Here is a 14,404-nt window from a genome sequence, read left to right as displayed (position 1 = left end):
TTATTATTTTTATATACAGTTTCACTCAAGAATGTGAAGTATCAACATGCAATCCTCAAAAACAGTGATTTTGAATCCTGAGTTTCTAGCTTTGAGATGAATTTCTCTGTGTTCCAGGATAATTTCATTTATTCCTTTATAATTCTTTTTCTAGCTATGTGACAAAGCTAGACAAATAATATATCAGTATTATTCTGAGGCTAAAGAAGAGGATTGTTATTATTATATTTTTTCAGGCTTTGACCTATTTTATATTGAGATGAAATAAGTAATTCAGATTTTTAAACAATGTCCAAATGTTATATCCAAAAAGCTTGAAATTAATATTAACTTTCAGTAAAGGCACTTCAGTGGCAAAAATCACCTTCTGGTCAAAGATTTAATGTAGAAGAGTTTTAAAATGACATTAAAATGTAAGCTGTTATAAATTTAAATAGAAACATTTAAATTTTGTTAACATTGTTTTCATATATTTTGTTTTCCTGATCCTTATTTTTAAGGGTGGGGAAGTTTTATTATGGGAAATAATAAAAAATAATTGGGATTACATGTTACACCTGGGTTAAAAGTAACTGGAAAAAGGGCAGACCATTGTGGCAGAGTTCTCGCCTGCTGTATCAGAGACCCCGGTTTGATTCTTGGTGTCTGCCCATGAAAACAATAACAACACACACACACACACACACACACACACACACACACACACACACACACACACATAATTGGAAAAAAGAAAGAGCCATTGGTTAATTGAGGACTTGATTTTCACCTAGTTCGCTTTTATTCAGCTGTAAATTTCAAATATTCACTTAAATCTAGAGATGACACTATGAAATTTTATTTGCTATGCTCTATGATAGTAGGTTTATTCTTATAGTCTTAGTCTAGCTAATTTTGATAAACCTGGTTTTGAGTTTATATGTTTTTTTTTAAGTAGTAGAAAATGATCATTTTTCCCCCTCATTTTCTTAAGTATTTTAAGAAAGGTAGGAAGAAAAAACTTCTTTTTTCCTTTGAGTTGTTTAAACTTGATTTATTAAATCCTTCTGTTTTGGAGGAAAGTAGCTTTTATTATGTGTGAGTGGGAATCAGGCAAATAAAGGACGTGAAAAAATATGGAGTAGAATTACAGGAAGTTAGTGTTTACTGAACACCTATTAAGTCCCAAGTGTTGCTCCTTATAGAAACTCAGTTAAACCTTGCACAACAATTTTTTGAGGCAGATGCAGTTATTAATAGGATATAATTGTCATTATTAGTTCCGTCCATGTTGATGATCTTTTCTCTGTACCCTAAAATCAAATAAAAATAAATACTAAAGTTAGACTATTTGTTTCTAGTAATGTTGTTAAGGATAGTGTTATTAGTAGAGGTGTTTAAAACCTAAATGTGTAAATAAGAAAGTTTGCTCATTTGTAGGATAACCCCACTGTGGTAGTTGAAGATCTCAGGCTATGTACAGTAAAACATTGTGAAGACATAGAACGACGATTCTGCTTTGAGGTGGTCTCTCCAACAAAGTGAGTGGTTCTAAAGAATATGAAAATTGTTTTTATGTGTTTATAGTTTATCTTAAAGAACTTTCCAGAATAGAGAAAGGTTTACCTTTGACTCATAATTATTTGTTGTAAAGGGGAAAAAAAGTGTTTTAAAATAAATTTGAATATTAATGATTAACGCTGTCATCTTCAGATATTTATATAACTCCTACCCATGTATCGTATCTTTAAATTCCATAGAAATTACTGATATGCCCATATGGACACTTTTTTTCTCACTGTCATGATGAGGAACCGAAATCACAGAGCAATTTGACAACTATTATTTAGTATTTAAAAAACCTACCCAATAAAAAAAAAATTAGTGTTAATGTTTGTATGGCAAATATAAAGTGCTTCTATTTTTTTATTTAAAATTTGTAGGAATTGGTGGCCTGTTTTCAATAGATAATTTGTTTCACTGGTACTTTAATTTCTTCGTGAACATACTTTGAATTTCTGTGTGAACATGCTTGGTCTAAAGACAGGTGAAATAAAATGATCTTTTCAAACAAAATTATATTTTTGTTAGAAAATTATTTAAAATGGACAAAAATGTAAAACTTTTGGTTCTTCTGAGTTAATTTAGCATCTGAGGGAAAAAATATGTTATTTCCTTTTAGAAGTTGTATGCTCCAGGCAGATTCTGAAAAGTTGCGTCAGGCATGGATTAAGGCTGTTCAGACTAGTATTGCCACTGCTTATCGAGAGAAGGGTGATGAATCAGAGGTTAGTATACAGCACTGCAATGCAAAATAATATATTGTCAGTAGTTTTTAATTTTAGTCTAACAATGCAGCATTATATGATTTGTAACGTCCTTTTTTTTATAGGGAATGATTTTATGTAATTGAAATTGGTTTATTTTTAGAAATCTAGATTTAATTTCTCTTGATTTTACCTATAATTTTTAATATTCAAATTTGTGTCTGATGTTAACATTTTTCCTCCAAATATTTTATCTAGTTAATAAAATAAAATAATGAACATGAAATGTATTTAAAATTAAAATGGAGTAAAATATGAAAAAAGAAAGCACAACATTGCCTCTTAGTTGGAGAAGGTAAGCTGACCATGGAATCTTTGGGTCATAATGTGACCTCAGCTATCCAGAATTTCAAGTTGTTTTGGAACAAGGCCATGAGTGAGTCTTGAGAAATAGAATTCACAACTATTGGAGCATCTGACAGGGTTGTAGCATAAACCTGGTTTTAGACAGCTGTCAGGAACATAGTTGGGGTGGGTGGGATGTTTTTTTTCTGTAGATTGTATTTTGCAGCTCACCATGGCCAACTTTAAGTTCCTAGGAGTAGATCAAAGTAGAATCTTTTCCAAGCAGGAAATAAGAATATTCAAGTGAATATGTCCAAGTAGTAGAGTATAGAGAGGAGAGTAGGAATTTCATCAGAAACCAATTTATCTGGACAAATGATAGGAACATTGATAGATGGCATCTTGGTGAAGATAGCCCTCAATATGTCAGTCTCTTGAATCACACTTCTCCACTCTGGATTAGTTGCCTTCTAAATTTGTGGGAAGCTGTTAGTCTATGATGTCCTTACACAGTTATCCTGGGGAGTCCTTTTTTTTTTGTACCCCATATCTTCCACCTTCTTGATTTGTCAAAAAGTGCTTAAGTACTTCTTCCAGTTGCTTCTTTGGGTAGTTCCTGAAAATGTGGCATTTATGAGCCTTTGCACAACCGAAAATGCCTTTATTTTAACTTTACCTTTGATAATTTGGCTGAGTATAGAATTTTTAGGTTGAAAATCATTATTAAAGAGGTTAATGCTATTTTTCTAGAGTCCTAGTGCTATTCTTGGGGCCTTTCTGGTTACTGGTCTTTTGTATTCTTCCTTTATAATTTCTCTTGTTTTTTCTTTCTGGAATTCCTAGCCTCATCTTGTAATTTTCTCCCCCCCCCCCTTTTTTTGTCTTTTTTTGCTCTACTTTCTGGGATATTTTTTTATTTAATCTTCCAAATCTAGTATTGAATTTTTCAGTTCTGCTAGCACATAATTTAATTTCCAAAAGATCTTTTCTTTCTCTGAATGTTTAGAAATATAAACCTTTTCTTTTTTCATGGATGTAATGCTGTGGTTTTTAATCTTGAGTGCAAATTATGTTTGTTTGGGGGCTTTAAAAAATTCCAGTACCTAGGTCCCTCTCAGTATAATTAAATGAAGTTGGGATCTAGGCATCAAAATTTTTTTTAAAGATTCCTAGTTGATTTCCAAATGCAGCCAAGGTTGAAAACCACTGATTTAGAGGCATTCCTTGGCTGTATAATAATCTGCTCATGATTATAAATTAGGGACTAAATACCACATTGGAAGCTCTTGAGCATGTTGCTAGGGCTCCAGCTTCGCTTAAGACTAGACCGTTTGTTGAGGAACAATCAGAGTCAGGATCTTCAGTCTTTTTGATTGGTATGATTTCCTAGAGAATATGCTCCAAATTCCTCTTTAGGAATAAGGGACTCTCTGGGAGAGAAGTGCTGAGGATCTCAGCATTCAGTATGCATATATTCATTCAATATCTTCTTTCCTTTATTCAGATGCCCCCCATCCAGAAACTCCATTTTACTCCTCCAAAGAATAAATCTCCAGACATTTGTATTTATCTTTACTTATATGATTAACCCCCGTGTGAAACCAGTTTCGTGTCTGTGCTGTCACCCACCCCCAATCTTGTTCTAATGACCCTGTATGATGTCCTCATATCCCACTCAGGCCCTGATGTCTCATATGAGACAGGACTCCCATTTCCTATGCTGGGCTGCCTCTTATCCTTTGCTAGGCTGCTCTTCTATATGAATTCCCTCCTCACCCAGCTCAAGCTCAGATATCCCTTTCTGGAATACCACGTCCCCACTCTTAACTTGGCCCCACCTATTTGCAGCTGAATTTTCAGGGAGGACAAGAGAAGGGCTAGATTATATTTCTACTGATTATATACTAAAATCTGGCTTGTTAAAGTTGAAAATGTTTTAATCCAGTAGACTTTTCATAGTGTTTACTTCCCTTAACTGCATCTTTGCATTTGGTCAGTATTGCCATGTACAGACAAGTGAGATTTAGCTTGTATACTTAAAAAATTAACTTTTTGCTTACCAGCCATCTTTTACTTTTTTTCTTATTTACCTAATAGTCCATGAGATTTTAGACAGTCTTCTGTTGTTGATTGGCTTTGTCATTATAATTATGTAATTGATTTGTTTTTTAGTGTTTAACTATGGAAGACCATACCTTTTCCAGTTTTCAACTTTATTGCAGTGATTTAAAAAACTTCATTGAATGCTTACCATTCATTGAATAACTTGGCAGAAATGATATTTTATTTTTGATTCTTAATAGCTTCATTTCCCTTCTGTTTCCTACCCTGCACATGAAACTGTGTTTCCATTTCTCTATGCCCTCATATTTCAGGCACACCTCCAGTGTATTAGTTATTATATATAATTTTCAATATTTTTATGTTTCTCCCCACTAGACTAAAAGCCCATTGATGGTAGAGCCTATATCTTTTCATCTTTGAATCTTCATTAATCTAGAACAGTTCATAGGTTTATTATTTGACCCATAATAAACCTTTAATAACTTATTGATTGGAAGCTTCTGTTTGGAGCATGAAGCGTGCAATATAATATCAGAATCTTTTTTTTTCTTTAACAAATCTTAATTCTTTTAGAAGCTGGACAAGAAATCCTCTCCATCCATAGGAAGCTTAGAATCTGGAAATGAACCAAAAGAGAAACTATTGAAAGGAGAAAGTGCACTACAGCGGGTCCAGTGTATCCCTGGCAATGCCAGTTGTTGTGACTGTGGGCTTGCAGATCCGAGGTGGGCCAGTATCAACCTGGGCATTACCCTGTGCATCGAGTGCTCTGGGATTCACCGGTGGGTAGTGCTGCTTTCTGACAAATGCAAAGTGTATTATTGTGTCGCCTTGCTTAGAAGACCCTTTTCTACTTTTCTTATTTAAGTGCCATTTTGTACCTTTGTACCTTTCATAAAGTGGATAAATTTCTGGCTTGTAAAATGCTTTTGAGAACTTTGGATCACCATTTGTTATTAATCAGAAAAATTTGTTTCTATTTATATCTATGTTGAAAGCTATATTAGAGACTATGTCACAGTAAAAGAGAAAAAGAATTTGCATACATTTGCAAAGAAAGCAGAGACTAAGTAGCTTTAATTAATGCAGTCTTTTTTTCACTTAGGAGTCTTGGAGTTCACTTTTCAAAAGTACGGTCTTTAACTTTGGACACCTGGGAGCCTGAACTTTTAAAGGTAAAATACATATTTGCATAAAAATATTGCATTTTCACATAAAATGTCTGAAGATTTTAGAATGTTGATTTACAGATTTGTGAGATTCACATGGTAATAATGAACTAAATTGTACTGGAACATATCTAAAGCTGTTTTGGCACATCTGGTGTTTTCATAACAGGCTTTTTTTTTTTTCATCGTCATGTTCATTTCTTAGAATATCTGCATCAATTCAGAAAAAGCAATAAAAAGAAAACAGGAAAAAATTCATACATACCATACCCCTTACCCCTCCCCTTCACCAATCACCAGCATTTCAATCTACTAAATTTATTTTAACATTTGTTTCCCCTATTATTTATTTTTAATCCATATGTTTTACTTCTCCATTGATAAGGTAGACAAAAGGAACATCAGACACAAGGCTCTCACAACCACACAGTCACACTGCGACAGCCATGTCATCATACAATTATCTTCAAGAAACATGGCCACCGGAGCACAGCTCATAACAGGTTTTTTAAATCACACATTTCATGTAGCATTCCTAACTGCGAATCAGTTCATTCATTAAGAAAAAAGTATTCTAGTTTCTGCATCTCATTCTTAATCTTTTATAATTATAAAATAAACATAGATATAATGTTAAAAATATAAGATGTAGGGTGCATGGTGGTTCAGTGGTAGAATGTGCGCCTTTCATGCCGGAGGCCCAGGTTCGATTCCTGGACCATGCACCCCTCCAAAAAAAAAAGAGCTGTATTGCTATAGTATATAGAGTTGATGTGCTTCCAATTCTCATCCAATATGAGTACTAGTGGTGCAAGTTTTTTTTTTTTAGGGCTACTATAATAATTAGTACCCTCCAGTGTTTATAGTATTACTCATTATAGCCAAAAGGTGGAAAATCCAATTGTCCTTCAGCAAATGAACAGATAAACAAAATGTGGTACATGCACACAATGGAATGTTTTTGACCATAAGAAAAAAAAGTTATGAGACATGTTGCAACCTTGGCGAACCCTGAAAACCTTACGTTGAGTGAAATAAACAAGACATATAAGCATAGATACTGAATGGTATCACTTATGAGATAACTAAATATAGCATAGTCGATAGAAAGTAGATAGAGGTTATGGAGGATGAGGGGAAGCAGGAAAGGGAGTGTTTGGAAAAAAAAATGGTATCTTTAAAAGTGAAAAAAATATGGTATATGAAACTGGAGATAATTCCTCAAAGATGGAAATAGCATTTTCAAGTTTTATAAGTGGTACCTTGTCTGTGGGAAGGGACAGGGGAGAGGAACTGAGAGAGAGGGAGAGGTAATAGAAACAAAGAAAGGAAGTCATGAAAATAAGAGAGATGTGATAGAAGCAAGGAAATCTGAAAGGGCTCATTACTAACGAATAGAAGAGAAATGAAAACCATTCTGTCCTGCCCTCATAGTGTGTACTCTGGGAGAATGCTCTCCCCAGACTTTGCTCCTGTTCTTGGGTCTAGATAGCATTTTTATCCTCTTGCTATTTCAGCCCAGACCTTCTCCCTCTTCCCCCAATCCACCTGTCTCAACCACTTTACCTCTATTCTCTGCAACTTCCAGTTATATTATCCCAGTGTGCACCCAGTCTTTCCTTTACCACATATGATTTTTCAGGAAAATGGTTTGATTCAAATGTTGCTTGTTGGTCTAGTGGTCAAGACAGGAATTGGGAGTGACTAGAAGGAATAAGTTTAACTGAGAGACTACACATATAATTTATTAGTGAGGGGAGGAGAGATAGAAATGAATTAAAAAGATGAATGGAGAGATGAAGAGGAAAACTGGAGTCTAAAAAATATAGGAAAATATAATGAAGATTTGGTTGTCATTTGGAGATAGAACCCAAGGAGAAGGAAAAGTCCAAAATTAATTTCAACATAGTTGTAAATTTGATGGACTTGAGTATTTGTAAGAATTATAAGGTGGTGATGAGAAAACTGCTAAAGAACGCACGATTAATTTACCACTTACTTTTAACTTAGGGCATTAGCTTTCCTAAGACTGGTGAAGACAAGTTACCACACCTTTTTATATATATATATATATATATATATATATATATATATATATATATATAGTGCTTTATTGGCATTCTTTCTTTACTATTGGACATACAGATAGAGTAGTTATCAATAGAAACTCTTCTTCATAGGAAAAATAATCTTACAAGAGTGTATTTTGGTGTACAGTACCAAGGTGATAGTTCTCCCAGTTTTTGTCTTGTTTGCTTTTAACTTTACACTTCTTTGTAGAATTAGAAATTGCATCATATGCACAAGAAATTAGGTGTACTTGTTTTGGGGATTAAGGACTTGATAGTTGTTTTAGAAATATATGACTTCTTTTTCTGTTTTCTTGCCAGCTTATGTGTGAATTGGGAAATGATGTTATAAATCGAGTTTATGAAGCTAAGGTGGAAAAAATGGGAATAAAGAAACCACAACCAGGACAAAGGTACTATTTCAGTTGTCTTAATGTGTTACCTCTTTTTTTCTAATCAGGAATATAGCTATGACATTATTTCATTATAATTACTATATAATAGTGATACAGAAGAGTAAGTGTTTAGAGGAGATCATTACCGCTTCTGTTCAAAATGTGGTATCTTTTTTTGGATATGATAACCAGATAGGCATATGTTATTGAGCAGATAAATTCACTTATAGTATCCAGATGAGAGAAAATCTTAAAAATTGACTTTATATAGGAATGTAAAAGCTCTTAGCAATTACAGTAGACCAAAGCTCTCTTTGAGGCAGACTTGAAAAGGTGACAATCTGTTTAAAAATGTCCCCAAGGATCAAGTTTCTAGTACCTACAAGGAATAATTTTACATTGCTTGACTTTGTTCAACAAATATTATGAGTCACATACTTCATATTATGATGTTGAAGAATCAGTTGAAAAGTTTAGCTTCTGGTAAGGGTAAAGTATCTAATTGCTGTGTTTGAAATTATACTTCTACTTCTGTGGAGGCTCATCTTAAGAAGTGGGTAAGAATCATTGCCTTCAGGTACATAATTACTTTGGTGTTTTTAGCTTTTATGTTTCTTTACTTTTAGCATTAAACTTTTTTTTTTAAGCAATTTTATGCATACCATATAATCCAACCAATATATACAATCAGTGACTCTCAGTATAATCACAGAATTGTTCTTTCATCACCACAATTAATTTGAGAACATTTTCATTTCTCCAAAAAGAAAAACCCTACCCCTTATACCCCTCTGTTATTGACACTTAGCATTGGTGTGGTACCTTTTTTACAATGGATGGAAGAATGTTAAAGTATTACCATTAAATATAGTCCATAGTCTGCCTTAGGTGTATTTTTTTCTTCACATAACACCCTATCATTAACACCTTGTAATAGCGACATACATTTGTTCTAATTATGTAAGAACATTCTTATATTTGTACTGCTAACCACATTCATCTTCCCACAACATGCTTTACTATGTTATACAGTCCCATGTTTCATCCTCTGGCTTTCCTTCTAGTGACATACATGACCCTAAACTTCCCCTGTCAACAATAGTCACTCACACGGTTCACTGCTGTTCATTACACTCATGATCATATGCTTCCATCACCTCTCTCCATCTCCAAACATTTACAAACAACCTCATTAAAAATTCTGCCCAAATTAGTTATCGACTCTCCATTCTCTATCCTCATTCTATCATCTGGTAACCTGTATTCTAGATATTAACTCCATGAGTTTTATTTATTTCTTTGTTTTTATATATGCAGTATGGTGGGTGGGGTCACATTTTATCCATGTAACTATCCCATTATTGCAGCACCATTTGTTGATCTTTTTTTTTAACCTGGGTCTCCTGCATGTCACACAAGATTTCTACTGCTGAACTAGCCTTGCACCCCCTTGATGAGGTGTTTTTTTTTTTTTTTTTCCTGCATGGACAGGCACTGGGAATTAAACCCAGGTCTTCGGCATGGCAAGCAAGAACTCTGCCTGCTGAGCCACCGTGGCCTGCCCCCTCCATGAGTTTTTTTAGCATTAAACTTTTATTTGTTAATAATTCTGTTTTGGGATTTTATGCTTGAGTAAATCTTTATATATAATCTATAATATTTTAAAAGCTATTGCTTTGTAAACTAATACCACTTGAATCCAACTCTTAGTTATTTTTTTGTTAATACAGAGCCTTATAGAATATTTTAGACCTTAAATACCCTTCTATTTTTGCTAAAGACCTAAACATCTTGAAAGGATATAAGTTAAAAAAAAAAAAGGTAGAACAGATTTGGCATTTTATGATGCATCATAAATCGAAATTTAAATTTTATCATTTCTTTCCTTGCAGTTTACATTGTTTTAAAGTTGCGATCTTATGGAAAATTGTGGTTTTCAATATTTGTTCATTCTTCTTGGGTAAAAATGAAACTAATGTTACTTCTATAAGTTTTTATAGTCTTCTTGTTTATAGTGTTTTTCGTTCTGTTTACAGCATGAGAGAATAAATATAGAAATGATTGAGCAGGAATTAAGCAAATAAAAGGATATCATGTTAATTCTTGCGATTTTTCAGGTTACTATTTGTGTTTCCTTTGAACATGTAATAGTAGTTCATTAAATATTTGGAAGCCAAAATATATTGCATAATATCCCAAATTCAATTTTAACCAATAGTGATTTTCTCTGAAAATATTCAACATAAATGGTTTCTTTTCAAAAGTATTAGCTAGCTAAGGGACTAAGTGCAATGTCATGACATTTTTATGTATGCCAGACAGGAGAAAGAGGCGTATATCAGAGCAAAATATGTGGAGAGAAAATTTGTGGATAAATATTCTATAACATCATCACCTTCTGAGCAAGAAAAAAAGACCGTTTCCAAAAGGTGTGAAGAAAAGAGACTGAGCATTCCTAAGCTTGGGCCAGGTGATCAAATCAGAGCATCTGCCCAAAGTTCAGGTACTTACTTGTTGTCTATATAAATATTTTCTAAGCTGATAGTCACTTTTATGATATCTGAATTAATAGCCAAATAGGGTTTGTAAATGCTAAAAATCTATTTACTCCAATATAGTCTAAGGAAAAATTGGATTTCTATGTGTTTACAACAGCTAAGTTTAAACAATGCTATGATAATTCAAATTTCTAGGTACTGTGTATATATTAAGGAATGAAAATGTTTAAATGCAAGTGGAGATGGGGATTATAAATCATGCCTGAAAGCCCTAAGTATCTGAATAACCACCTAATTTCCTCCCTATTTTTCCTCCACAATTTTTCCCAATAATGTTTTTTCCTACCCTTTTCCCTTCTTACTGCCTGCTTTGTGCTTTGCTAACTTGCATGTCCTCAGTGGTTGCTGTAAATAGCGACGAGGCCAGGCGGGAGTCTCTGTTCTGTCCTGATGAACTAGATTCACTCTTCTCCTACTTTGATACTTCTTCAAAACTGCGTAGTAGTAAGTACTGCTGTTGTGGAGCATTCCAAGTCTGTGCCAGTGGTCATTGTGCAGTGTGGCCATTTCTCTAGATGTTACCCATTGTCTCAGAGTTATACATTACTTGCAGTCATACAATAAATTCAGCTTTTTACTACCCCTGGAATATTACGGGGTTATTATCCAGATGTGTCAACACCTCTGAAAATAAGTTTATTTTCAAGCTTTGTGATAATTCATATCTTGATAAGCTAAGTGTTTGAAAGGATTAAAATTGTATTTAATGTATCCTACTGGTGGTGATTGAGTTTATGCTGACATGTAAGAATTCAGTTTAAAAACTGTATGTGGAATATTAGTTTTTAAATGATGTGAACTTTAATCACTAGCTGATTTTTCTTTAAAACAGTGAAAAGTAATGACAGTGGAATCCAACAGAGCTCTGATGATATAAGAGAATCTTTACCCTCCATGGTATCAGCCAATAGTTTATATGATCCTGGTGAGTTTGCAGTCTCCAAACTTCATGATATGTGCTAAAAGTTCCCTACAAAACTTGATCTTTCCTCGTGACTCTCTTTTCTTATCAGGAGGAAGAAATCAGCAGCTTTCCCATTTGGTTTTTCTTTTGACCTGTGCTTTATTCCCATATTCTCTCCGTGGATTTCAGTGATTCTGGTCTTATAGAATACTCAGGGTAGTGTGCACTCTTCAAATTATTTGAAGTGTTTATACTGCAAATTGTGACAGTATTAGACAATATTAGAGTTGAAATGAGGTTTAGTCTAGTACTAAAATCCTTTAGGAATCATTGCTGCCTCTTCTGAGTTCTAAAATGTAGGCCTTATATATAGTTTCAATCCAGTAGAGAGTCATTAACCTACCCATTGGATACTGGCAAAAGACCTGGCATACCAGTTGATGTTTATATAGGAGAAGGTTGAATGTTTGGGGAATTAATCTATTGGAAATAAGATCTTTATGAGAAAATCTCCCATAAGCTTATTATAGCAGATTAGTGGTTTCTTACATCATAGCTTTCACATTGTGAAACGTTAAAGAGCTCATTTTTATTGGTGTGTCTGTATTTGGTTTTCAGAGGGAGAAAGGCAAGATTCTTCTGTGTTTCTTGATTCTAAGCATCTTAATCCAGGACTTCAGCTTTATAGGGCTTCATATGAGAAAAACCTTCCTAAAATGGCTGAGGCTTTGGCTCACGGTGCAGATGTGAACTGGGCTAATTCAGAAGAAAACAAAGCGACACCACTTATTCAAGCCGTATTAGGGGTACGGATTTGTACATTGAGGTTTTCTGTGATAGTAAAATTTAAAAAAAAAATTGTTGATTCCTTTTAGAACATGGCCTTAGTATTATTTTTTGCTTTAAAAGATGGGTTGGAAAATAGAAGCTTCTGTGTGGTTTCTAAGCATAACATTTGACTTTGTTTAATCAATTTTTTTTCTTAAGGAAGAGAATTATAATAATGAAAACTGTTTTGCTAGATCACAATCTGAAAATTAAATTCCTATTAGAAGAAGGAAGTAGAAGAAAATAATATAATTTCTCCTTTTGGAGGATATTTTCTCTTTTTGGGGAGGATATAATGGAAAGGCTAGTTGAGTAAAGTAAATAAAACTATACTGTCTTTAAACAGAAATATATCGTTATTTCTTATTGTTCTTTTTTTCATTTTTTTTCTTCTTTTTTTCCTTCTCTAAGGGTTCCTTGGTGACATGCGAGTTCCTCCTACAGAATGGTGCTAATGTGAACCAAAGAGATGTACAAGGGCGGGGACCACTACATCATGCCACTGTCTTAGGTCACACAGGGTAAACTGTAGTGCTTAAATATTTACTTTATTATTTTTTAAAAATTATTTTTGCTTATTTTTTTGTTTTTAAAATAAGTATTTTGCCTTTTCTCAGGTTAAGGCCTCTACTTAGAGTTTGTAAAGTGATATTTTCTATGAGTTCTATTGTCATTATGGAATTTAAAATTTTTTGGAAATCTCATTCAGAAAAAAGCCCTTATTTATCAGATATGAAAGTTGCAAAACTTAACTTGTTATTACTGTAACTTTCTCTGTTACTGAAATTGTGATGATTTTGTTAGACAGCTTAAGTCTGTATAGTTATAGGTGTGTATTATGTATATAACACATGCAGAACCTACTTTGGGAGAATTTTTTTACTTTGAGATTTTTAGTTTTTCCATAGGGTAGCTAAAATCAAATACTTATTTTAAAAAATATTTTTATTGATAAAAATTAATATACAAACATAAAAACATTCTTAGCATACAAACATTCCATACATGGTAAACAATTAATGGCTCACAGTATCATCACAGAGTTGTGTATTCATCACCAGGATCTTTTTTTGAAAATTTGTGTCACTCCAGAAAAAGAAATAAGAAACAAAAGCTCATATATACCATACCCTTTACCCTCCCTCTCGTTAACCACTAGTATTTTCATCTACCCAATTTATTTTAACCTTTGTCCCCCCGTCATTTATTTTTTTTATCCATATTTTTTACTCATCTGTCCATACCCTAGATAAAAGGAGCATCAGACACAAGGTTTTCACAATCACACAGCCACATTATAAAAGCTTTATCATTATACAATCACTTTCAAGAAACAAGGCTACCAGAATGCAGCTCTACGGTCACAGGTACTTCCTTCTAGCCACTCCAGTACACCATAAACTAAAAAGGGGCATCAACATAATGCATAAGAATAACCTCCAGGATAATCTCTTGACTCTGTTTGAAATCTCTCAGCCACTGACATTTTATTTTGCTCATTTCTCTCTTCTCTCTTTTGGTTGAGAAGGTTTTCTCAATCCCTTGATGGTGGGTCCTGGTTTATCCCGGGATTTCTGTCCATGTTGCCATAGAGATTTTTATACCCCTGGGAGTCATGCCCTCCATGGGGTGTGGGGGATGAGGGTGGGGAGGGTAGTGAGTTCACTTGTTCTGTCCACTTACGCCACTTCTGAGTAACAAAAGAGGTTCTCTGGGGTAACTCTTAGGCCTAATTTTAAGTAGGCTTAGCTTATCCTTTGCGGGAATAAGTTTCTTAGGGGCAGATCCCAAGATTAAGAGCCTATTGATTTGGTTGTCATTACTGC

General features: G+C 33.8%; 1 protein-coding gene across 1 annotated transcript in view; it reads left to right on the top strand.

The window, feature by feature from the left end:
- Positions 1-14,404, top strand: part of ACAP2 (ArfGAP with coiled-coil, ankyrin repeat and PH domains 2) — a 194,773-nt gene that overhangs the window by 160,556 nt on the left and 19,813 nt on the right. The window contains exons 13-21 of the mRNA XM_077119331.1: positions 1,420-1,520; positions 2,162-2,267; positions 5,229-5,437; positions 5,761-5,830; positions 8,215-8,306; positions 10,607-10,791; positions 11,679-11,771; positions 12,369-12,556; positions 12,990-13,099. Coding sequence (XP_076975446.1) covers positions 1,420-1,520; positions 2,162-2,267; positions 5,229-5,437; positions 5,761-5,830; positions 8,215-8,306; positions 10,607-10,791; positions 11,679-11,771; positions 12,369-12,556; positions 12,990-13,099 — 1,154 coding nt within the window. The remainder of the gene's footprint in view (positions 1-1,419; positions 1,521-2,161; positions 2,268-5,228; positions 5,438-5,760; positions 5,831-8,214; positions 8,307-10,606; positions 10,792-11,678; positions 11,772-12,368; positions 12,557-12,989; positions 13,100-14,404) is intronic.

This window comes from Tamandua tetradactyla, chromosome 10, assembly GCF_023851605.1.
Source record: "Tamandua tetradactyla isolate mTamTet1 chromosome 10, mTamTet1.pri, whole genome shotgun sequence".
In the NCBI taxonomy this organism is placed as follows: Eukaryota; Metazoa; Chordata; class Mammalia; order Pilosa; family Myrmecophagidae; genus Tamandua; species Tamandua tetradactyla.
Note: the sequence above shows the minus strand (reverse complement) of the source record. Positions and strands in the feature narration are given on the sequence as shown.